This window comes from Carassius auratus, chromosome 32 (genome assembly GCF_003368295.1).
Source record: "Carassius auratus strain Wakin chromosome 32, ASM336829v1, whole genome shotgun sequence".
Taxonomy (NCBI): domain Eukaryota; kingdom Metazoa; phylum Chordata; class Actinopteri; order Cypriniformes; family Cyprinidae; genus Carassius; species Carassius auratus.
The window spans coordinates 7,487,315-7,510,575 of record NC_039274.1 but is presented as its reverse complement, the minus strand read 5'-3'; the positions used below and the strand labels follow the sequence as shown (position 1 = coordinate 7,510,575).

Here is a 23,261-nt window from a genome sequence, read left to right as displayed (position 1 = left end):
ACTTAAATTTGATTTAAAGTTTATAAAACATTTGGCAGCAAAATGCCAGGAACACACTTGCACAACTCTGTTGCTGGCCGGAGAAACAAACTGCATCCACTGCTCCCTCAACGCTGGGTTTGGGAAGCTGAACAAGGTTATCTCTCTCTCACAACCATAAATCACGTGTCACTGAAGACTGGAGAAATAGCTGTTAAAAATTCAGCTTTGCCATCACAGGATTGAAATTACATTTTAACATATGTTACAATAGAATGCATAAATTGTTGTAATATTTCAGAATATCACTGTTTTACTGAATTTAATTTTTAAATACATGCAGCTTTGAGGAATACTGCCACTTTTGAATGATGGTGTAATACATGGATAAATCCCCCAATGCATTTAAAAAAAAAGTTATAACATGATCTGAACTTAATGCACACGTAAAACAGAAAGCGACACAAGAGCGAGTTCTGATAACCTTTAACAGAAGGATTTCAGGAACACGTCTGCTTAAGTCAGTCTTTAAGCAGGCTTCAACAGACCGGAGGAAAGCTTTTGTTTTTCACTCTTTATGTCTGTGTCATATCCACACCTTTTGTGGGCAATTTCTGTTGACAAAGAGCTGGATCAACCTGCTCTGCCAGAGTTCGAACACTTTCCATCCGTTTTGTGATCCATCAAGTGCATGTCTTAGTTTTGTTTACATCGTAAGCTAAAGGGGGATCTATTTTGAACTACACCAGGCTGTCACTGTTTGTAATGGCTGGGGTTCTTTCTCTGAGACGATGGAGACTCAACATGATAGATGAACTAAAAATGATTCTGTAGAAATACAGGAATTGGATATGGAAACGTTGATGCTTAAGAAAAGTAGTTTCCACCAAAAGTAGTTTTTCAAAAACCTTCAAGATACAAGATGTTAAATGTACTTTATATTTTTTTTTTTTGGCACAGTTTCCATCCTGCAGCCAGACGGCAAGTGTACTTTAGGACTGTTTTGTTAAGGGTAGTATATCAGGATGTCTTGTGCCTGTGAACATTTCCAAAGACCACAATCTGTCTGCCGTAATTTGAGTGTATGTTCCTCTGGTTTCAGTGCAAGTTTTTTTGGCTTGGCCGTATGTGTGTGGGAGTTTGTGAAAAGCAGTGCTCGCCATGTGTTTATGTCTGTGAGGTAACTGTAATGTCAGTCTTCACTACTCAAACTGTTTAGATCGAGAAGTCTCACATGCTCCAACAAGCAGATTTGGGAACAGTTGTGAGGACATGGACAAATAAAGGAGTTTATTCTCCCTGAGAGAGCGCAAAAAGGAGAGAGGGAGGTTTTACAGAAGGGAAAGGGGAGGAGTTTTCCTCGGCTGAGTTGCCACAGTGACAGACAATCTCAGTGTGTGTATGAGTATCTCACAGGGTGTTTTGCTTTTTCCTCTCACATGCTGTCAAGCATTACCGTGGAGGTTCTTTGGAGTCTGGCTGTTTTCTGATTAGCGTGATCCCTTAGGACTGAAGACTGGATCAGAGGAGAGCTGCAGATCTACTACGGGTAAGTGACTCCGATTGAACATTTAGTGTCTCTGTCTCTTTCCACCTGTCTCTGGAATTCTGCCTGTCCACTCACTCATGCCCGAGCAAGTCATCCTGACAGTTTGTTTCCCCCACTTTTTCTTCTGCATGCCTTTACTGTGTCATCCCCTCTCTGAACTAATATTCCCCCCACTCTCTTTTTTTATAGTTGAAACTCTGAATAACTCGGAATAACTTGGACTTCTTAAAAAAAGAAATATGCAAAAGTGTATTGTATGTAACTGATCACAATTCCCTGGACCCCATCCCCCAGGTTGAGTACCACCGATATAATGTTGGACCATCCTTATACTATAAAACTGTTTGACTTATGTTTGTGTCCATATTGAGAGTGATAGATGGTGTGTGTGTTGTGCTGGAATGTGTGTGTGTGTGTGTGTGTATGTGTGGGGGGCTCAGTATTTTTGTTTTAAATAGCCTTGTTAAGACTTTGTGTGCCGTGACTGCGATAAGTTCACACACCATTAACCTCACACACATAAAGAAGACCTTTCTTACATCAGCTGGGTCAATGAGGAGTCCAGATGAATGGCTGCTGAACTTTTAGACGAGGCAGGATGAATGTGACTTTGTTGATTTAATAGCACTGCAGACCCTGTTTGACACCCCAGTCTAACGGCTGGTAATATATACACTAGTCTTGCATTCTTCAGTTTTGGATTCTCCTCGTCATCGGTCTGCTATGTTGCACAGCTGATGCCAGAGACTGTCTTTTATTATTTCCCCAAGTCCTGAACTGACAAACATAGGTCCCCCATCAGTTCCATGTTACTCTGGACTGAGCACTTTTGAGTTTCTGCTTGTATCCGTATGGGTTTTAATGTGTAATTGTTTGTTGAGATGATGCCTTGGCCCAGAAATGAGGATCAAATCATTAAGAGGGTCAGTTGGTAAGGGTTTACCGCTGTGAATTAAGTTGAGACCCCTTTGTGAGCCCCTTTCTAGTGTTTGTGCAGTGTGGTGCCGTCACAGCTGGATGCGTCTATGCACTATAGATGAAACTGAAGCTATAATGTCTGACCCAGAGGGCACTGAAATTGTGGGAAAAATCCCCTTTATGTCTCTCTGTCCTGACTTCTTTCCATCACTCCAAAATGAGAAATGAATCTCATTTGCAATACTGATAATATTTTGGAAAGTGATGTGTATATCTTACTCAGTGAGAGGTATGTTTTATGATATTAACTTTGTTGTGGAGAGATTGTGGAGGCATATGAAAGTATTTATGTTGTTTGAAGGCATTTGTTGGACTGCCAGCACACCAATTGTAGTAATTACAGATTGGCCTCAAAGTAGAGGTGTACGACCTCTTGACATTTTTATCAGTGTCATGTGGGCAAAATAAGCACTGCTTGTTGGAGCCATCGCAAAAAATTCACAGGGCCTAGACAAAGCGTTTATAGATGTGCCCCCTCTCTACCACAGAGGTCCCACCTCACAGGGCCTCGCACAACTGCTGCCTGGTATTAGGGCTGATTATGAGTCTGTTTTTTTGCTTGAACAGAGAGGTAGAAAAAATAGGGACAGGCACAGGATATTGCCGTTCGTCTGTACAGGGCAATAGGGAATACATTGCTCTTAAACTTCAATTTCCTCTGCTGAAGCTTCAATTATCTGCCTTCTCCAATCCCAGTACTCATGTGCTTATGCTTTGCTTAGACGCAGATATAAGGAGAGACTGAAAAAATTGTCAGTTAGCGCTAGGTTTTCTAGAGAGGTTTTCTGTGATGCTTAGATGCTTGGATCTGGTTTGTCTGGTTTTCATAACCTCGGGTTAAACTCTTCACTTCTTTATTCAAATCAAAAGCATATCTTCTCTCATTAACATTCTTTCTTTCTTTTGGAATATCCTGTGTTTCATGTTAAAATTACGCGAACAGTCTGGTGATTTCCCCAGTGATGGTATCTAGAAGTCTCATTCGGTTTGCATAACATGTTGGCTGTAGGTGAATCCTTTGGCTTAATGAGGAAGATCAAGTGAATTTATAGAACTGCATGCAGCTCCAGATAGGGTTGGGTACCGAAACCCGGTGCTAATATGGCACCGGTACCTATGGAACCGGTATGCACTGAACCGAATCAGAGCGCAGATTTCGGTGCCTCAAATGCCAGAGCGATCAATTGAAATATTTGTCCTGGTTCTCCGAAATTGTTTTTTTGGTGGGACTATAGCATTAAGCACCATAAACTGTACACAAATTTGCAATAATCTCAGAATCAGTCTACTTAAATTTCATCTGAAAATGGCGGCAGACCGGTCTCCTCCTCGTCTTTCAGCGTGCTCTTCAATCTGCAGACCGCAACGGAGCAGCGCGAGCGGACTCAAACAGAAACAGAGGACACACGGTGTGCGTTTATCGACAGATTGTTAGAAAATCTGTATCTGTGCAGTTCTTTGTCAAAAATACAGTTTACAAAAGGTCACGAGGGAGCAATCGGTTTCTACTGTAAAGTTCTCGCTCCGTTTACCGCTCATCATGCTATGGATTTATTTTAAATCTTTTTAATGTTATCCTTTTTAGGCTTTTTATTTATTGTTTTATTTTTATAAAAGTATCGATTCAGGACCGGTACCGTTTTAAAAGTATCGTAATGGCACCGGTATCGAATAAAACCCAATGGGTACCCAACCTTAGCTCCAGAACAGAGTGAGCTTTGCACTACACTCAAATGGATTAGATGTTAAAAATTAGAGATGATTTGCTCATAATGTCTGTTAAATTTATTTCAGTAATGCTTCATTTATTTTAATAATGTTTCCTGCCACACTGAACATCTGTTCAATTCTGAGGAAGTTCCTTGAACTGTATTACAACAGAATTGAGAAGGGTGAAGCGTGGATGAAAAAGTGATCTTAAGTCATCCTTACACATTTAATTATTTGTCTTTTTTTGCGGGATGGCAGTTAGATTGAGTTTGGACTCTTCTCCTGGTGGACAGACTATAATATTTTGCAGAAAACCTCAACTCTGTTTACAGCTGTTGTTCAGTTTCTCCACGTTGTTTATGAATGGGATATCTGATGAGAACTAGCAGAGTGTTAAAACAAATACAGATGTTCATATAACAGAGATCTGGTTTAAATCTCTCCTGCATCACAATGAAGGCCTGTTGTTTCCGGGTCTCATCTTCGTTTAGTGCATCACCAAAGGATCTGTCTATTTCCTATTTTCTGTCCATATAATAATGTTTCAGACAACAAAATAAAGATAGAAGAAAGCGAACGATTAAAGAGGGTAGAGATGAAGAGAGAACTGGTCAAGAGAATAACGCTGAACTTCGTGACTAAATGCAGATATATTCAAAGCTCAATTGGGCTTGGGTGGACCTGCTCAGTCCTGCTCTGATGTAACACTGCTCTCAGCACACGTTACACACTCTCCTTCTCTTCATCCCTGTCATCCCCTTCTCTTCATCCCTGTCATCCAGTGGCTAAGAGGAGTCTTCCTCTTAAACACTCTTCCTGTTTTACCAGAACATGTTTTCTGTTAGTCATTAGGTTTCCACTAGGGATAATTTAGGGCCAAGTGTGTATCATTTAATCACAATTTTCTGTATTTATCCTCTCTTCTCATTCACCAAAGAATAATGACTGTAAAACACTGATATGCTGTGAGAGGCCCGCTGGGATAATATTACATGAATTCTTTATGGTTCAGAACCAGAAGGACAACATCTTCAAGATTACATACAATTACAATTAGCCAAAACAACTAATTTATTTATTTATTTGTTTTATTTTTTCTTTGAAGAACCAGGGATCCCACGGTTTTAAAAGTATGATTGCTAGACCTAGAAAAAACGTAATACTCCATACTCTGAAATATTTTATCAGATAGAAATTGTCTGTGGAAAAATAGAAAAAAAAGTTTTTAAGATATTATTTCAGTCAAAAAGGTTGAGAGCCAGTGGTCTAGGGGAATAGGAGTCAGTCCTAACCAGGTGTATCCATGTGTCAGATCAAAGATGCCTAGAGACACTTCTTATTTTGGGTGATGGAAAATGGAGCCAGAACAGGACACTTGTGTACATGCTGCAAGGGCGAGTGTTGGGCTGTGTGTTTCAATCAGTTACCTTATTAATCAGTGCACTGCTGAGTCATCAGTGACCCAGTGTTTAGTGGATCAAGGTCCTTGCTTTTGCCTGAATTCATTTTCAGGATATACAGATGAATGAGACTCAGTGCAGGACTTCACACACAGTAAAGCAGCATTCAGACACACCCTTCTAAGTGAAGTCATCAGGGGCTCCACCTGTTAGTGAGTTTCTATCCTTAAATCACATTACTAATCCACAGTCCTAATAATGTTTAGCCCATTAATTGGGTTCCAGTTCTTTCAGTCTAAATCATATTCTTACTCAAAATTCAGTGTGTAAAACACTGAACTCCTACAGTAAAGAATACATTCAATAAATAACTGCATATGTGAATAATTTAACTGCAGATTCTTATCTCATTTACAGATTAACAGATTAAAAAAAAAGATTGCTTTACATAGTATGTAAAAAGGTGAAGTATAGGGTTGCTTTTTGTTGGTTGTATGTGAAATAAGTGAAATGTATGTTGGTCAGCACCATCACTGTGGCGTTTCGTCCCACGCTTGCCTGCTGCATTGAGTTTTAATGGCTTATGGTCGAACTGTCTGAAACACTGATTCTCCAAAAATTCTCCTTCTACAGTATTTGACACATTTTGCATGCTTTGGTGACACAGGCATGTATCATGGGACAGGCCTTGTGAGAGAATTTGCACAAATAATAACCCAAAATGTACTAATCAATTCAAAAAAAATTTTTTTGTGAAATATTTGCTACTGTCAATAGCTTCAAAGATTCTGTTTTAATAGAGCACTGACTTGTTCAGAGTGTGTTGTTTCAAAAAAATTAAAAATAAAAAAAACCACAGCAATCCGTATAATGAATGCTGTCTTTACAAAAGGTTTCATTTAAACCACAAACCATTGATGTGTGTCCTGGGAATAATTTAAAAGTGTGGAGGGTGTTTACCCATGCAATACATAAAAACGCAGATGTTGACTCAATAGGTCACCTGCAGAGCACCTAAAGACATCTCACATAATTTGTTGATTTTACCTTACCTCAGCTTGGTGCAGAAGATGCATTGTGCTTTATTAGACGTGTATGCTCTGGTTTTAGTTAACTATTCAGTCTACAGGTGCACCTATGAGCATGTGTGGACTTAGTCTTATTATTTTCAGTGCGGATTACTTGTGCTTATGTCCACAAAAGCACTTCTAGCTGTGGTTAACCGTCCATTTAATAGACACTTAGTGCACAAATAGATTAAAGTAAATAGAATAGAACTGAAGCTGAACTACTCTGATGTTGGGAGATCTGCTTAGTATGTATTTAACAGATGCTACACTCATTTCACTTATTTTCTTCACCGCAAGCGACACACAAATATGCTCTAGGAAAGTGTTATTGTTTCCTCCTGTCATCTTCCACTTGTTAATGCCACACATTTAAACACAAACAAAATATGTGTTCTATTTCATTCCATTTTACAGAATTGTGTTCCATTTTATTTAAGTAAATTCAACAAGTGGAAAATACTAAAGCATCAGATTGCTTTTGATATAACATCAGAATGTGATTCTGGTGGAATGATTTTGATGACACATTTTTGATCTCGTCTCTGTTGAGGCTGTTGCTGACCGGTGCACAGAGCGGCAGTGATTTACAGAATGGAGTCAATATTTAAGACTGGTGTAAGGGCATCATCCAGTTTTGTCTGGAGGAAATCCTCTTTCACATTGGACTTTTGAGTGAGTAAATGGTGTATAAACAAGTTTTAGACAAGTGTCACCCCTATGCTTATGCTGAAGAATAAATCTGTCAACTCTTTCCCAATTGCAAGATTTTATATTTTCGAGTAAAAATACATGTCTTGGGTGCTTGGGGTGGGTGGTGGTCCCTGTCCTTCTGTTGACCTTGATCCTTAGTCCCTTGCCCCTGTCAGAAAGCAGAGGGCTTTGGTTAACTGGTATCTATCAGCAGTGCATTAGTCAGTCGTGCCAGACAAATGGCATCTCTTTTCATGTTTAATCACTTAATCAGATGAGTTTTGGAGAAACAGATCAGAACAGGCGATCTTGTTTTTCTATCATCTGTGTTTGTGAATGTGTACTTGAGAGTATCTGTATGTGGAAGAAAACAAAGGAATGCCAGCAAGACGTCATTGTAAAGGTGCATGAAGTAATGTTTTCACCAAGATATTTATGCTTCACTGACACAATATCATACAAAGATACTATCATAAAGACTAGGGCTGGGTTTTGACATAAATTCAACAATTCTCCGGCTTCCAAACCAGGGTAGAAAATAGTCTATTACTGTCACGGTTGGGTTTGGGAAAACACAAAGAGAGGGTAGATCCAAATGCAGGTAAGGGTTTTTATTTAAACAGAGGGGTAACTACAAAAATAAACAGTCATGAGAGACAAACGTAACCAAAAGAGGGAACCGGATGAAACGGGGAACTCGGAAGAATGAGAAGGTAGAGGAAGTCTCGGGGGAACGAGAGCATGAGACACATAGGGTAAGGACTCCATGAAGACAACAGAGAAAGACAGCTCTATATAGGGAAACTAATGACAGAGTATTGTCAACACCTGTGCGATTCTAATTGGAGTGCAATTACTGTGAAGACACAACCAGACTAGCGGAATTAAAGTGCCTATGGTGAAGTGCCTAAGGGGAAGTGAGCTCATTAGGGAACACCCAGGAAAACAAAGACTGGCAGCGTGACATTACCCCCTCCCTACGGAGCAGCTACCAGATGCTCCACCTAAACCCAGGAAAACCCCAACAGAAAAAGAGGCAGGAGGGAGGTGGAACGGCGGCGGACCAGGGGGAGGGACGGAGGGACAGAAAACAGGGACAGGAGCAACCAGGAGGAATGGAAAGGTGCAACACAAAACAAGGAGTCCAGGAGGGAGGCGGACAGGTGGAGGCTCAGGGGGAGGGAAGGAGGGCCAGACTAAACTAAAAGGAACAGACAGAAACAGAACTCAAAAAACACAAAACATAAGTCCATGAAGGGCATGTTGAGGCGTCCACCAGGACGGAGCAGATGATCACCACATCTTTGTGGTCGAGGCCGGAGTCCACCAGGGCGGAGCGGAAGACCACCACGGCCTTGTGGTCAAAGTCAAAGCCCTCCAGGGCGGAGCGGAAGACCACCACGTCTTTGTGGTCGAGGCCGGAGTCCACCAGGACGGAGCAGAAGACCACCACGTCCTCATGGTCACCGCCGGAGTCCCCCAGAGCGGAGCGGACGACCACCACGTCCTCGTGGTCACCGCCCGAGTCCCCCAGGGTGGAGCGGACGACCACCACGTCCTCGTGGTCACCGCCAGAGTCCCCCAGGACGGAGTAGAAGACCACCACGGCCTTGTGGTCACCGCCTCGGGAACTGTATCAGGCACCGCCTCGGGAACTGTATCGGGCACCGCCTCGGGAACTGCATCGGGCACCGCCTCGGGAACAGCATCGGGCACCGCCTCGGGAACAGCATCGGGCACCGCCTCGGGAACTGCATCGGGCACCGCCTCGGGAACTGCATCGGGCACCGCCTCGGGAACTGCATCGGGCACCGCCTCGGGAACTGCATCGGGCACCGCCTCGGGAACTGCATCGGGCACCGCCTCGGGAACAGCATCGGGAACCGCATCGGGCACCGCCTCGGGAACCGCATCGGGCACCGCCTCGGGAACAGCATCGGGCACCGCCTCGGGAACAACATCGAGCACCGCCTCGGGAACAACATCGAGCACCGCCTCGGGAACTGCATCGGGCACCGCCTCGGGAACAGCATCGGGCACCGCCTCGGGAACTGCATCGGGCACCGCCTCGGGAACAGCATCGGGCACCGCCTCGGGAACAGCATCGGGCACCGCCTCGGGAACTGCATCGGGCACCGCCTCGGGAACAGCATCGGGCACCGCCTCGGGAACTGCATCGGGCACCGCCTCGGGAACAGCATCGGGCACCGCCTCGGGAACAGCATCGGGCACCGCCTCGGGAACAGCATCGGGCACCGCCTCGGGAACAGCATCGAGCACCGCCTCGGGAACTGCATCGGGCACCGCCTCGGGAACTGCATCGGGCACCGCCTCGGGAACTGCATCGGGCACCGCCTCGGGAACTGCATCGGGCACCGCCTCGGGAACAGCATCGAGCACCGCCTCGGGAACTGCATCGGGCACCGCCTCGGGAACTGCATCGGGCACCGCCTCGGGAACTGCATCGGGCACCGCCTCGGGAACTGCATCGGGCACCGCCTCGGGAACAGCATCGGGCACCGCCTCGGGAACTGCATCGGGCACCGCCTCGGGAACTGCATCGGGCACCGCCTCGGGAACTGCATCGGGCACCGCCTCGGGAACTGCATCGGGCACCGCCTCGGGAACTGCATCGGGCACCGCCTCGGGAACAGCATCGGGCACCGCCTCGGGAACAGCATCGAGCACCGCCTCGGGAACTGCATCGGGCACCGCCTCGGGAACTGCATCGGGCACCGCCTCGGGAACTGCCTCGGGCACCGCCTCGGGCACCGCCTCGGCCTCCGGAACAGTAACGGGAACCGCATCGGGAACGGCTTCGGTCACCGCCTCGGCCTCCGGAACAGCAGCGGGCACCGCCTCGGCCTCCAGAACAGCAACGGGAACCGCATCGGGAACGGCCTCGGCCACCGCCTCGGCCTCCGGAACAGCAGCGGGTACCGCCTCGGCCTCCAGAACCGCAGCGGGCACCACATCGGGAACAGCATCGGGCATTGCCTCGGCCTCTCGAACAGCATCGAGCACCTTCTCGGGAACAGCCTCGGCCTCGGAAACAGCATCGGGCACCGCCTCGGGAACTGCATCGGGCACCGTCTCGGAGACTGCATCGGGCACCGCCTCGCCTCCGGAACATTAGCGGGCACCGCATCGGGAACGGCCTCGGCCACCGCCTCGGTCTCCGGAACAGCAGCGGGCACCGCATCGGGAACAGCCTCGGCCACCGCCTCCGGAACAGCAGCGGGCACCGCATCGGGAATGGCCTCATGGACGGCAGCCGGCCGCTCGGGAACGTTCTCCGGGTCCTGAGGAACAGTAGCTGCCTGTCTCCTCCTCCGCCCTCTACGATGGAGAGTCGGTGGCGTTGAGTCGGCCATCTTGTGCTGTGGTGCTGGGCTGGCGGCCATCTTGAGCTGTGGCGCTAGGCTGGCGGCCATCTTGGGCTGTGGGGCTGGGCTGGTGGCCATCTTGGGTTGTGGGGCTGAGCTGGCAGCCTTGTCTGGAAACTCTGGTGTGGTTGTTGCATTCCACTGAGCACGATGGTGCAGGTAATTGGTAAACCCCCAAAAGTCCAGGATCTCTAACCCCTTCATCTCCCATTGAGGTAAAGGATCATCCAGGCAATTATTAAACCAATCCTTTAGTGCTGCATCATTGTAACCTAACCCGACTGCCAAAGTCCAAAACAATTGCGCCAGGCCACCCACCTCCCTTCCCTCTTGATGAAGGGTGGTTAAGTTCCGGACTCTCCCCCTCCGTTGCTCCATGGTGGCTGGGGAACCGATTCGAAATCTCACACCGCTGGATCTAGGCATGATGGAGTCCTTCTGTCACGGTTGGGTTTGGGAAAACACAAAGAGAGGGTAGATCCAAATGCAGGTAAGGGTTTTTATTTAAACAGAGGGGTAACTACAAAAATAAACAGTCATGAGAGACAAACGTAACCAAAAGAGGGAACCGGATGAAACGGGGAACTCGGAAGAATGAGAAGGTAGAGGAAGTCTCGGGGGAACGAGAGCATGAGACACATAGGGTAAGGACTCCATGAAGACAACAGAGAAAGACAGCTCTATATAGGGAAACTAATGACAGAGTATTGTCAACACCTGTGCGATTCTAATTGGAGTGCAATTACTGTGAAGACACAACCAGACTAGCGGAATTAAAGTGCCTATGGTGAAGTGCCTAAGGGGAAGTGAGCTCATTAGGGAACACCCAGGAAAACAAAGACTGGCAGCGTGACAATTACTTATTGATTTTGATGTATTTGAATGTAAATACTACACGGACATCATTATTAATCTCAGAAAACAATATAAAATAATTTCAAAAAGCAAGTTCATTAGTTAAGAATTGAAATTGTTTCATAAAAATGTGAATGGATTCAAACAGAAAAAATCTATATTTTATACCCGAAGTAGCCATTGGGAGATGCATATTCTAGATTTTAGTAATAAAGAGGTAAAAGAAAGATCAGTATTTGATCCTTACTGGTTTGTTTTTGAAGTCTAAAGCCGAGAACACACTACATGACTGTTATGCCGATTATGAATGTAATTTGGTCTTGATGACGGATCGTGCCTGTCACAGCCACACCTTCTACACTCCCGGAATCGGATACTTACGCCACACCCACTCGTCCCCAATCACCCGAATTCTGAACTCCTGTGCATCATCACCAGAACCACATATAAAGCCATCAGTCACCATCACTCATCGTCTGGTCTTGCACCGATCTCCTCACTTGCCTGAACGCCATTATTAAACCTACCTGAACTCTTGAACCCTCTTCATCCTCGTCAGTCTTCCTGTCCCCATCGTCTTCATCTGAGCACCATCTGGATCACCGTTCACCATAAGGGAAGTTGTGTTGTCACCGTTCTATCCACGTGTCAAGATTCACCTGTGTCTGAAACCTCTGATTCACATTAAACTACCTTATCACTGAATCCTCTGTGTCCTCGTCTGTGTCTGACAGAAGACCAGACCGCATGCAGAGCTCTTCGGACACAGGCGAGGACCGCACCGCGGATCCCTTCACGCAACTGGTTCACGCTGTACGGTCCTCACTGATGCAACAAACTCCCCCTTCTTCACCGGCTGTCAACAACTCAAACACCGCTACAACTCCGGTCACTTCTTCAGTTGCCCCTGCGAGTCCCATGGCCAAACCAGCGACATACAGCGGCACGGCGGAGGATTGCAGCGGGTTCCTGCTACAGTGTTCCCTCTATATGGAATCCAACTCTCATTTATTCACCTCCGAACGCAGTCGAGTAGCCTTCATCATCAATCTACTCTCAGGTAAGGCCCTCCAATGGGCTGAATCTCTCTGGGACTCGAACTCACCTGCCCTTGGATCCGTCACTAACTTCTGTTCCCAGTTAAAATCCGTCTTTGGCCATCAAACTTCTGCATTGTCTGTCCATGACCAATTATTTACCATTCACCAACAGAGAGATGAATCCGTGAGTGATTATGCCATACGCTTCCGTACTCTCGCTTACATAAGCGGCTGGAATGAAACTGCCTTAATTACAGCATATCGCCACGGATTGAATGACAAGATACAAAGTTTGATAGTTGTGTACGAAGACTCACTAGGACTAGAGAATCTCATTCAGAAATCCATTCGAGTTGCCCAGAGACTCACTGCCTGTCATCCGCTCACTCCCGCTGTACTTCCTCCGCCCGCTATACCATCTGTCGCTCCTCCAGCACCTGAACCCATGCAAGTGGACTCTCACCATCTGTCCGCATCGGAACGTCAGCGGAGGATCAACGCCGGGCTATGTCTCTATTGTGGGGGAGATGGACACCTCTTACCATCCTGTCCAGTTCGACCTCCACACCCAGCGGTGAGTACCATCCATATACCTCCTCAAACTGCTCATCTAACTAAGACCTGGGTTACTCTAAGACACCTTTGCTCTTCTGTTTCAGTACAAGCCCTCATCGACTCCGGTTCGGCGGGGAACTTCATCAACCGGCAAACCTTAACTCGTCTCAACGCCAAACATCACCGAAGCCCTGTCGAGCTCAAAGTAACCACCATACAGGGAAAGCCGCTGGGCAAGGGTCGTGTCCACTATTTCTCCCCCACAATCATCCTCCGCGTGGGACTCCTGCACGAAGAAGACATCACGTTCATGGTGCTGGAGGAATCCACCGCAGACATCATCCTGGGACGCCCCTGGCTTAACCTCCACCAACCTCACATCCATTGGCCCACTGGCGAGATCCTGAAATGGGGAATGTCCTGCCATCATACCTGCATCACTCCTCCAGCTAAAATCCCCAAGGTCAGTCCTCCCTTAAGGAAGTCTTCCCTACCGGTCCAGTCCACATCAGTGGAGAGCCCCGACACGAAGATGGATCATATCATCCCTCCTGAATATCGGGCGTTCCAGGATGTGTTCAGTAAGCGGTTGGCAACGAAGCTACCACCTCATAGGCCATGGGACTGCGCCATTGACCTCCTGCCTGGAGCAACCCTTCCTAAAGAACGAATCTATCCCCTGTCCATCCTGGAGCAGAAGGCCATGGAGGAGTATATACAGGAAGCCCTCGCTCAGGATTTCATCCGACCATCTACTTCCCCTGCCGCTTCCAGCTTCTTCTTCGTGGCCAAGAAGGACGGAGGCTTGAGGCCGTGCATCGATTATCGCCACCTCAATTCACAAACCGTCAAATTCAGTTATCCTCTTCCCCTGGTCCCAGCGGCGTTGGAACAACTACGCGGAGCCAGGATCTTCACGAAACTGTACTTGAGGAGCGCCTACAACCTAATCCGCATCCGGAAGGGGGACGAATGGAAGACCGCTTTCATCACTCCTTCCGGGCACTATGAATACCGGGTCATGCCGTATGGGTTATCCAACAGTCCATCCGTCTTCCAAAACTACATGAATGAAGTCTTCAGAGATTACCTTAACAAGTTCGTAATTGTCTACATCGACGACATCCTCATCTACTCCACATCCAAGCAAGAACATATCCATCATGTCATCCTCGTACTCCGAAAACTCCGGGAACACCACCTTTACCTCAAATCCGAAAAATGTGAGTTCCATACGCCCTCAGTCCAGTTCCTAGGTTACATCATCGACCCATGTGGCGTGAAGATGGACCAGGGGAAGGTGGACGCCATCACACACTGGCCTCAACCCGGCTCCATAAAAGAACTTCAACGCTTCCTGGGCTTTGCCAACTTTTATCGAAGATTCATCAAGGACTACAGTTTACTCAGCTCCCCTCTAACTTCTCTCCTCCGGAACCGGCCCAAGTCTCTGTCCTGGAACCCCGAGGCCACTGAAGCTTTCCACCTGCTCAAACAAGCCTTCAAGACCGCTCCAATCCTCATCCACCCTGATCCTAGCCACCAGTTCATCGTGGAAGTGGACGCATCATCCACCGGGGTCGGAGCAGTCCTCTCCCAGCGGCAGGGGAATCCACCACCACTCCATCCATGTGCCTTCTTCTCGAAGAAGCTATCCCCGGCGGAGCAGAATTATGACATCGGTAACCGTGAACTACTGGCCATTAAGCTGGCTCTGGAAGAATGGCGTCACTGGCTGGAGGGAGCCCAGTTCCCTTTCGAGGTGGTAACCAACCACCGGAACCTGGAATACCTCCGTGAAGCCAAAAGACTGAATCATCGCCAAGCTAGATGGGCCTTGTTCTTCACGAGATTCAACTTCAAGGTCACCTATCGCCCTGGCTCCCAGAACAATAGAGCCGACGCCCTCTCCCGTCTTCATCAAGCAGATCCCGAACCCGAATCTCCAGAACCACTCCTCCCTCCAGCCATGATAGTTAGTCCTATCCAGTGGAGTATTGATCATCTGATTGCACAGGAAAACCTTCAACACCCTGCTTCGCCGGGAGGTCCAGAAGGGAAACTCTTCGTCCCCCCTCAACATCGGATTACCCTCCTGGACTTAGCTCACACCTCTCCGGGCTCTGGACACCCAGGCAGGAGGCAGACCCTCTCGCTCCTACAACAGCGTTACTGGTGGCCATCGATGGCTCTGGATACGGTCCGCTACCTCAAAGGATGCTCCGTCTGCGCCATAGCAGACACCCCTAGAAGACTCCCGGAAGGTAAACTGGTGCCTCTGCCTATTCCTGAACGTCCATGGACCCATATCGGCATTGATTTCATGACTGACCTCCCTCTCTCTCAAGGCTACACCTGTGTACTGGTAGTGGTCGACAGGTTTTCAAAATCATGTAAACTCATCCCTCTCAAAGGACTCCCCACTGCGTTCGAAGCGGCAGAGGCACTATTCCACAACGTCTTCCGTCACTTTGGCATCCCAGAAGATATCGTCTCCGACAGAGGCCCCAATTCATCTCTAGAGTCTGGTCAGCTTTCTTCCGTCTTCTAGGGGTGTCCGTCAGTCTCTCCTCGGGATACCATCCTCAGACCAACGGCCAGACGGAGCGTAAGATTCAGGAGCTGGGGAGGTTCCTGAGGATTTACTGCCACCGTAACCAGGACTGTTGGAGCCAGTACCTACCCTGGGCCGAATACGCTCAGAACTCCCTCCAGCAATCTACCACCGGGCTCACCCCCTTCCAATGTGTCCTTGGATACCAACCTCCGCTCTTCCCATGGTCAGGTGAGCCCTCGCAGGTCCCAGCGGTAGATCACTGGTTCCGACAGAGCGAGAGGGTCTGGGACTCGGCTCACGTGCATCTCCAGCGGGCAGTGCGGAGGCATAAGGAGCAAGCGGACGCTCGTCGAGGACCCACGCCGCAATACCAACCTGGACAACAAGTCTGGCTCTCGACGAGGGACATCCGCCTCCGACTGCCCTGCTGTAAGCTGAGTCCCCGATACATCGGACCATTCACTATTGAACGGCAACTGAACGAAGTGACCTATAGACTCCAACTCCCTGCACAGTACCGTATCTCACCTTCATTCCATGTCTCACTCCTCAAACCCTTCCCTGAACCTTTGTCTCCTCCATCCACAGAACCTGGTGATGATGCCGTACCTCCTCCTCCGGCCATCGAAGGCGACAACGACATCTTCCGGCTGAGAGCTATCCTCGACTCTCGACGACGGGGTCCTCAACTGGAGTACCTTGTGGACTGGGAAAACTACGGCCCGGAGGAGCGTTGCTGGGTTAATCGTAACGACATCCTGGACCCCAGCCTTCTCACTGACTTTCATCAAGACCATCCAGACCGCCCCGCTCCCCGTGGCCGAGGTAGACCCCGTCGTCGCACAAGATCCCAGCCGTCAGGAGCCGCCCGTGGAGGAGGGGGTACTGTCACAGCCACACCTTCTACACTCCCGGAATCGGATACTTACGCCACACCCACTCGTCCCCAATCACCCGAATTCTGAACTCCTGTGCATCATCACCAGAACCACATATAAAGCCATCAGTCACCATCACTCATCGTCTGGTCTTGCACCGATCTCCTCACTTGCCTGAACGCCATTATTAAACCTACCTGAACTCTTGAACCCTCTTCATCCTCGTCAGTCTTCCTGTCCCCATCGTCTTCATCTGAACACCATCTGGATCACCGTTCACCATAAGGGAAGTTGTGTTGTCACCGTTCTATCCACGTGTCAAGATTCACCTGTGTCTGAAACCTCTGATTCACATTAAACTACCTTATCACTGAATCCTCTGTGTCCTCGTCTGTGTCTGACAGTGCCCAGATGGACCAGGTCTGTTTCAGTCGCTGTTTGCAGCCAGAAGCTACCAGTCCTTTTTATTTTTTAAATGTTTAACATTTGCGACTGACACCAGCGATTGTATATGCATGTTAAATGGTGTTATTTTCTTAACTTTTTCTTAAAATTTGTTTTGAAGATTTTCTTTTAAATCAACTTCATAACAAAGCTGAATGTACGAACATACCAAATAGCTATTCAAAACTTATGCTACACAAAAAAAATAATAATAAAAAAATTCACAAATATGAACCGAAATAAAATTATTTCATATACACAATTAAATTTTAGGGCCTAGTAGTTTTGAGTCAGATGGATACTGGATAAAATGAAAGAGCGTTGAATTTCTCTGCAGCTGCTCTGTCATCTGTAGGAGTGCAGTGTTGACAGCACCATTGGGAGCTTTAACGTTTGCTGTAGACTAATATAATGAACATTTAAATACACAAACAGCATTTTATATGACTTTTGTTCCTGAATAAGTCATTGCTATGGCATTTATTAGCAACACCTACATAGCAGGAATGCTATATTTTCTGTTATAGTAAGCACAAACTAAGAAAAGAAAAACAATTACATTAATGATTAAATAATAAAGTGAAAGATACTGTGTTTTATTTTTTGGTTGGGCAGAATTTGTCCAGTCGGGATGCGCCAGTCATTATGTGTGTTGTTTAGTGGACAGATTCATTCATTAGGTTCGTGCTCCTCTCCGACTCTCAAAGACTAGATTCTACAGCAGTCGATGGAAACAGTCTTTAAGTGTGTTGAGGTCAGTCTTGGAATGTTTCAGCTGGTCGTGTAGTGTGTCCCCTGCTTACGTAGTGAGTAAAATCTATGTGTGGGTTCATAACACGTGATGTTGGAGATTTGCAGCTTGCATCAACAAGCACAGAGAGAGGGTGAAATAAATAGTCTGTAAGTAGAGTACTTCAGGGTTCTAGGTGTTTATGTGTTGCACCATTAGCCTCCAGCTCCACAGTTTATTTCTCATTTGCCTGCTCCTTGAGGACTGGGCATGTTGGGCTGTTATTTCCAACACACACACACAACTGAATCCTATCTCTGGTATGTCTGGAGATGTTTGTAGTCTTCCTCATTTATGGCCTTTTTTACCAAGGTAAGAAAACAGCTGGAGTGATCATTCGTCCCCATTTTCTCCTTCCTTCTTTTACTGTTTCTTCCTTTTCTTTTGTTGAGAGCTATTATGCTGATCAGTCATTACGTTATCTGACCTCTTCATCAACGGACAGCAATCAAGCACACACTCACTCTGGCTTGTAGATGTAGTCCTTTCCCTTGCCAGACTCTGGTGGTTGTTGGTGTGTGTGTGTGCGCGTGTGTGTGTTTGTGTGTGTGTGTGTGTGTGTACTAACCCTCTATGCACACCTTGGCAATATAATCACCATTGGCTAGTAAATCTTTTTAGTTTACTCGCCAGACTGATAAACTATTTTACACACACACACACACACACACACACAGGAACTGAGCATTACTCCTGATGACAGCCTTGGGTGAAGGACCATGTCATATAACAAAGGTGCACTACAAGAGCTACTTTTTGCCCCATGGCTAAAAATGCACTCTCCCTCCTTTTCCACTTCCTGCCATACAGCGACTGTGTGGACTTTGAGAACATTTTTGTGTCTGTTTACAAGGAAACTTATCAGTGTCAATCTGGTTAAAATCTTTTTTTTTTTTTTTTTTGGCATGGCAGTATATTGATCTCGTGAGAGGAATCTTTCCTACATGGTTTCCTGCTGTTCCAGCCACTGCAGAGTGCTTTGGCTTCCCCAGTTACTGTATTTAACTCCCTCCCTCAAGCCAAATTATCTACCAACTTTTAGTGAGAGAGAAGCAGACAGCAGCATTGGGGTTATTATTGCACCTCAGCTTGAGTGAAGTAAATTTAGTGCCCTTAGTGGCACCAATAGGAATTGCAAAAATAATGAACACTCTAGGTAAAAAAAAAAAAAAAGCTCTTTTTGGGAACGTGTTCTTGTGTAATGTTCCACAAAATAGTGTCCTCAGTTGTCAATAGGGTATCTTCTATGGCAGTAGTGCAGAGGGTCTGTCGATTATTGCTTTATACTGTATTAAGGTAAATAAAAAATACAATGTTAAATAAAGTTCAACCAAAAGTTGAAGAAGGTGAAATATGTGTAAATAATATGTACATCGATAATGTTTAAAAAAATGTTTTTGCAATGTAGGCATCATAACAAAGTATATTAATACATTCATATGGTATTGTACAAAACTACTGTAGGCCAGGCTTAAAATGCTGCACTTATTTATATTTATACACTACAGGGGTCCCTGGTCTATCTCTCTATTCATCAAGTGAACCTTGGCCTGTAAAAGGCTGAAGACTCCTGGTTTAGAGTCAAAGGAACATGTGTTTTTTCAATTGCCTGGTTAAAAGTAAATGCATTTTTTTAAATTGAGGAATGGTCACATTCTCTTGACATAGAGAGTTTTAGAGAGGAAGGGTCGTACTCTACACAGAATCTGTTTATAGTGGACCCCTATAAAAATAGACAAACCTAACACAGTGATGAAAAATTTAAATGCACTGTCCCACATATGTGAATTCAAAATGACCTTAGTTCATTGTTCAGGTTTAAAGCTGCGGTAGGGAACTTTTAACGCTCTAGCGGTTAATAAACAGAACTGCTTGCGTCTTGCGGAAGAACATCGTAGCCGGAACTACTACTCTCTGTTTATGTCTATGAATAATCACAAAGGTACTGGGTTACTCCGCCGCGGTATCCCCGAAGCAATCTAAAATAGTCTGAATATAAACACTTATTATAGGTGCACCCTAGTTATTCAGGACAAGCCAAAAACACGGTTTGGAAAATGGATTCATGGTGTACTCGCTTGTTATATACATTTTTCTACATTTTGAACACAAACAAAGTTACGGACCGCAGCTCTGATTGGTTGTTTCTTAACGGGAGCGGATGACTTTCTGCAAATGGCAATAGGACCACTGGGAGGAGCCAGAGGAGCTTGATTTTTTTCACAGATTATCTGTCTCATATTCTAATGTCAGGACATAATGACAGGTTTAATTAATATGTAAAAAATATTTTTTTTACAAAAGTTCCCTACAGCACCTTTAAAAGCAGCTTGGTACCAAGTTGAGAAATCTCCTTTGTGCTCTTGCAGGTCAGCCTCAAATTAAAGCTAAATGTTTGAGTATGAGGGCAAACTGTTTCCAGCAAGGGAGACATTAATACCAAATTAATTTGAGCAATATTACTGAAGACAATATTATAAGACTGGAGTAATAGAGCATGAAAATTCAGCCATCGCATGAATAAATTAAATTTTAAAATAAATAAAAATAGAAATCAGTTATTTTAAATTTCAAAAAATATTTAACAAGGTTATCATTTTCACCGTATTATTGTTTAAATGAATGCAGCCTTATTGAGCACAAGAGAATTATTTTAAAAACGTGAAAAAAAATCTTACAGACCCTAAACTTTTTAAAAGTAGCATAACCTTGGATGCAGTGTTTTATAGACATATTTATTATTTAGAAGCTTTAGCTGAAGTTCACTCAAAAATGACAATTCTATCATCAATGTTGGATATTTATTTAATGTAAAACATGCATTGTAACGGTGGGAGAAATAACAACAGCAGATGGACAAGAACGAGGCATCCAGACTTTTAAAGAAAGAAGAAAGCATTCTGAGGTACAATTAATTATTAATTAATTACAATTGTGTATTAAGATTCAAATGAAGTTAGAGGTGGCTTACTTCCACTTAAACCAGCTGTGTGTGCATTTGACTGAGGCACTGAAACCTTGTGCCTCATGTGCACTTTACCCCTTGCGGTCTGTCTTTCTCCTTCTTGATCCCTTCTCAGCTCTTAGCCAGTGGTGAGCAGATCAAGTGTCAATCAAATTCTCCTCCCGCTAGAGCTCTGTGTCCATTCACTCTGTCAGCAGAGCGCCAGTCTCTGGGTGTGTGTACCAGACTGTAGTGTTTACAACTCTGTTTCCTCAAGAGTCCTGTGCAGTAAATTACTGAATGATGACTGAAAGATGTATTTAGGTAAACATGTCATTTAAAAGTGCTGTTCCCATTAATAACATCACATAAAGTCAGTTAAGGTTACTTAAAGAGAGTTCTTAATTAAATAATAGTATATTTGCAAATATTTTGCAAGTTTAGTCTTTTTATGTGCTTTTGTTATTTGTGTTAGTTGTCATTTTGTGTCCATTTGGCTTTAATGTATTTTTATTTCAGTTTTAGTCATTTTAGTACTTGAACTTATTTCCATTAGTTGCCAGTGCAACATTAATTTAAGTTTAAATTAAGTTTTTTAAGTTTATTTCAATTACTGGAAAGTTTCAACAGTTTTAGTTAACATTACCATTTCTTGGATCATTTTAGCTGATTAGAATTTGATGTGCGATAGTGTGAGTATACATAATTTAAAGTGATACTTCACCTAAAAATGGAAATGAATCATTTACTCACCCTCATGGCTTTTCAAACCTGTATGACTTTAGCCCCTTTCGGATGTTTTTTACTAAACTACATTTCAGTTTCAATAATCATCACCCAAGCTTTTATGCTTTTTATGTACCAATTCAGAAAGGACTAACATCTCCTTGTTTATTACGAAGGGTTGGGGGGTGTTTTGTAGACATAATGTATCACACATACTGCATATATCGAATGAAATATGTATTCATATAATTGACATTTATTATAAAAACATTATTTAAATAAACTTTAGATGAGTTTATAGAAGTGTCTGCTTATAATAAACCCATAAATGAGCAGAGAAATCTAGACAAGTATATCTTACCTGACTTAAAATAACCAGTCTGAGCAGTTTCTGTGATTCAGCTCTCCTTTTTAATTTCATAATTATTACTATTTTTTTTGGGGGATACAATCTATAGTCAAAGATGCAACAAATAGTAGCTCAGGTAGGCCAAAAAACACAAAAGGATAGGGATAATGCAGTATCAGCAGTCACAGACATTTGTATTTGGATGGGATTAGATTTCTCAGAGGTCCACAGAGTTTGCTGAATATTGGTAGGGAATTTTCTGCAGAGGTTGTGTCAGAAAAACGCAGACAGGCAGGCAGTGTGAGAGGGGAGGGGCAGAGAGTGAGTGGGCGGTCTCTAACTCGTGAGCTGCTGCAGTGTGTGGGGAGTGTGTCAGTGTGTCGGAGACCTGCAGTTTGGAAGGGTTAGTGAGCAACACACACACAAACTTGCCCACTCAGCACACATGCACACACACTCACACTCAACCGTGGCATAGGAGGCCGCCGGACTCACTGGAAAATGACACTAATGAAGGGAAGAACAATCATCCTACAGCATGGTGAGTACAGACAGCTCTGGAGTTCTGTGGTGCTAATGGCTTTACCTAACGGGGGTTGAGATGAGCGAGCGAGGGAGGGGTGGGAGACGGGGCTACTGTTACTGTTTTTAGGAGTTTTACTGTGCTGCTGTGTTGACTAAAACAAAAGTGTGAAAATAGACTTTAGCTATGATGGAACTTATTTGTGGTGATGTAGTGTGCTTGTTATCCATGATATAAGTGAACAGGATCTTTAGTCACTTTGTGTTTGTAATGAATAAATGGTGGGAGTGTGTGTTGGTGGTCTGTACTGTCCTTGAAGCAGGTAAAGCAGCCATGGAGAGTGAAACTGTGGATTCAGCATGAATAAGTTCTGCTGAGAGCTGACTGCATGCTGCTGTTTTTCTGTAGGTTTCATAGAGCCGGTTTGACTGTGTCTGTGTGTGACCTCTCTTCAAGTCTATTGGGGTCTTCCAAATGTGTGTGTGCTCAGGCCTGTCACGCCAGCTGTTCTCTGCATTACACTCGTCTCCTTTACATCTCAGTGAGCCTATAAAGTGGTCAACCATGCAGAGAGGAAGTAAAGTGTGTATGTGTGTACTATACTCTTGGCTCTTCGGTCTCTTAAAGGTGACTGCTGCCTTGAAGGTGAAGAAAGAAAATGTTTAATCGGAAACCATATTTTCTTCCTCTTCATCGGGTTTGAATTTAGCTTCATCTTTTGTGTTTGGGTTTGCCGGGCTGATATTGAAAATGAGCCCAGAAGGAAAGAATGGGAGTGTTTGGAGTAGAAGTACATTGTTATTAGTACACTCAGATGCTCATCCATCAGTCCAAACCA

General features: G+C 45.2%; 1 protein-coding gene across 3 annotated transcripts in view; it reads left to right on the top strand.

Moving 5' to 3' along the window:
- LOC113051491 (rho guanine nucleotide exchange factor 40-like) overlaps positions 1-23,261 on the top strand; it is an 88,030-nt gene that overhangs the window by 4,395 nt on the left and 60,374 nt on the right. Inside the window, exon 1 of one of the 3 annotated variants that reach the window (XM_026215276.1) lies at positions 22,262-22,441. The exons of the other annotated variants lie outside the window; for them this stretch is intronic. Within the exon in view, the coding sequence (XP_026071061.1) occupies positions 22,439-22,441 (3 nt within the window). The 5' untranslated portion in view covers positions 22,262-22,438. Of the gene's footprint in view, positions 1-22,261; positions 22,442-23,261 lie in introns of those variants that run through there. 3 annotated transcript variants of the gene reach the window in all.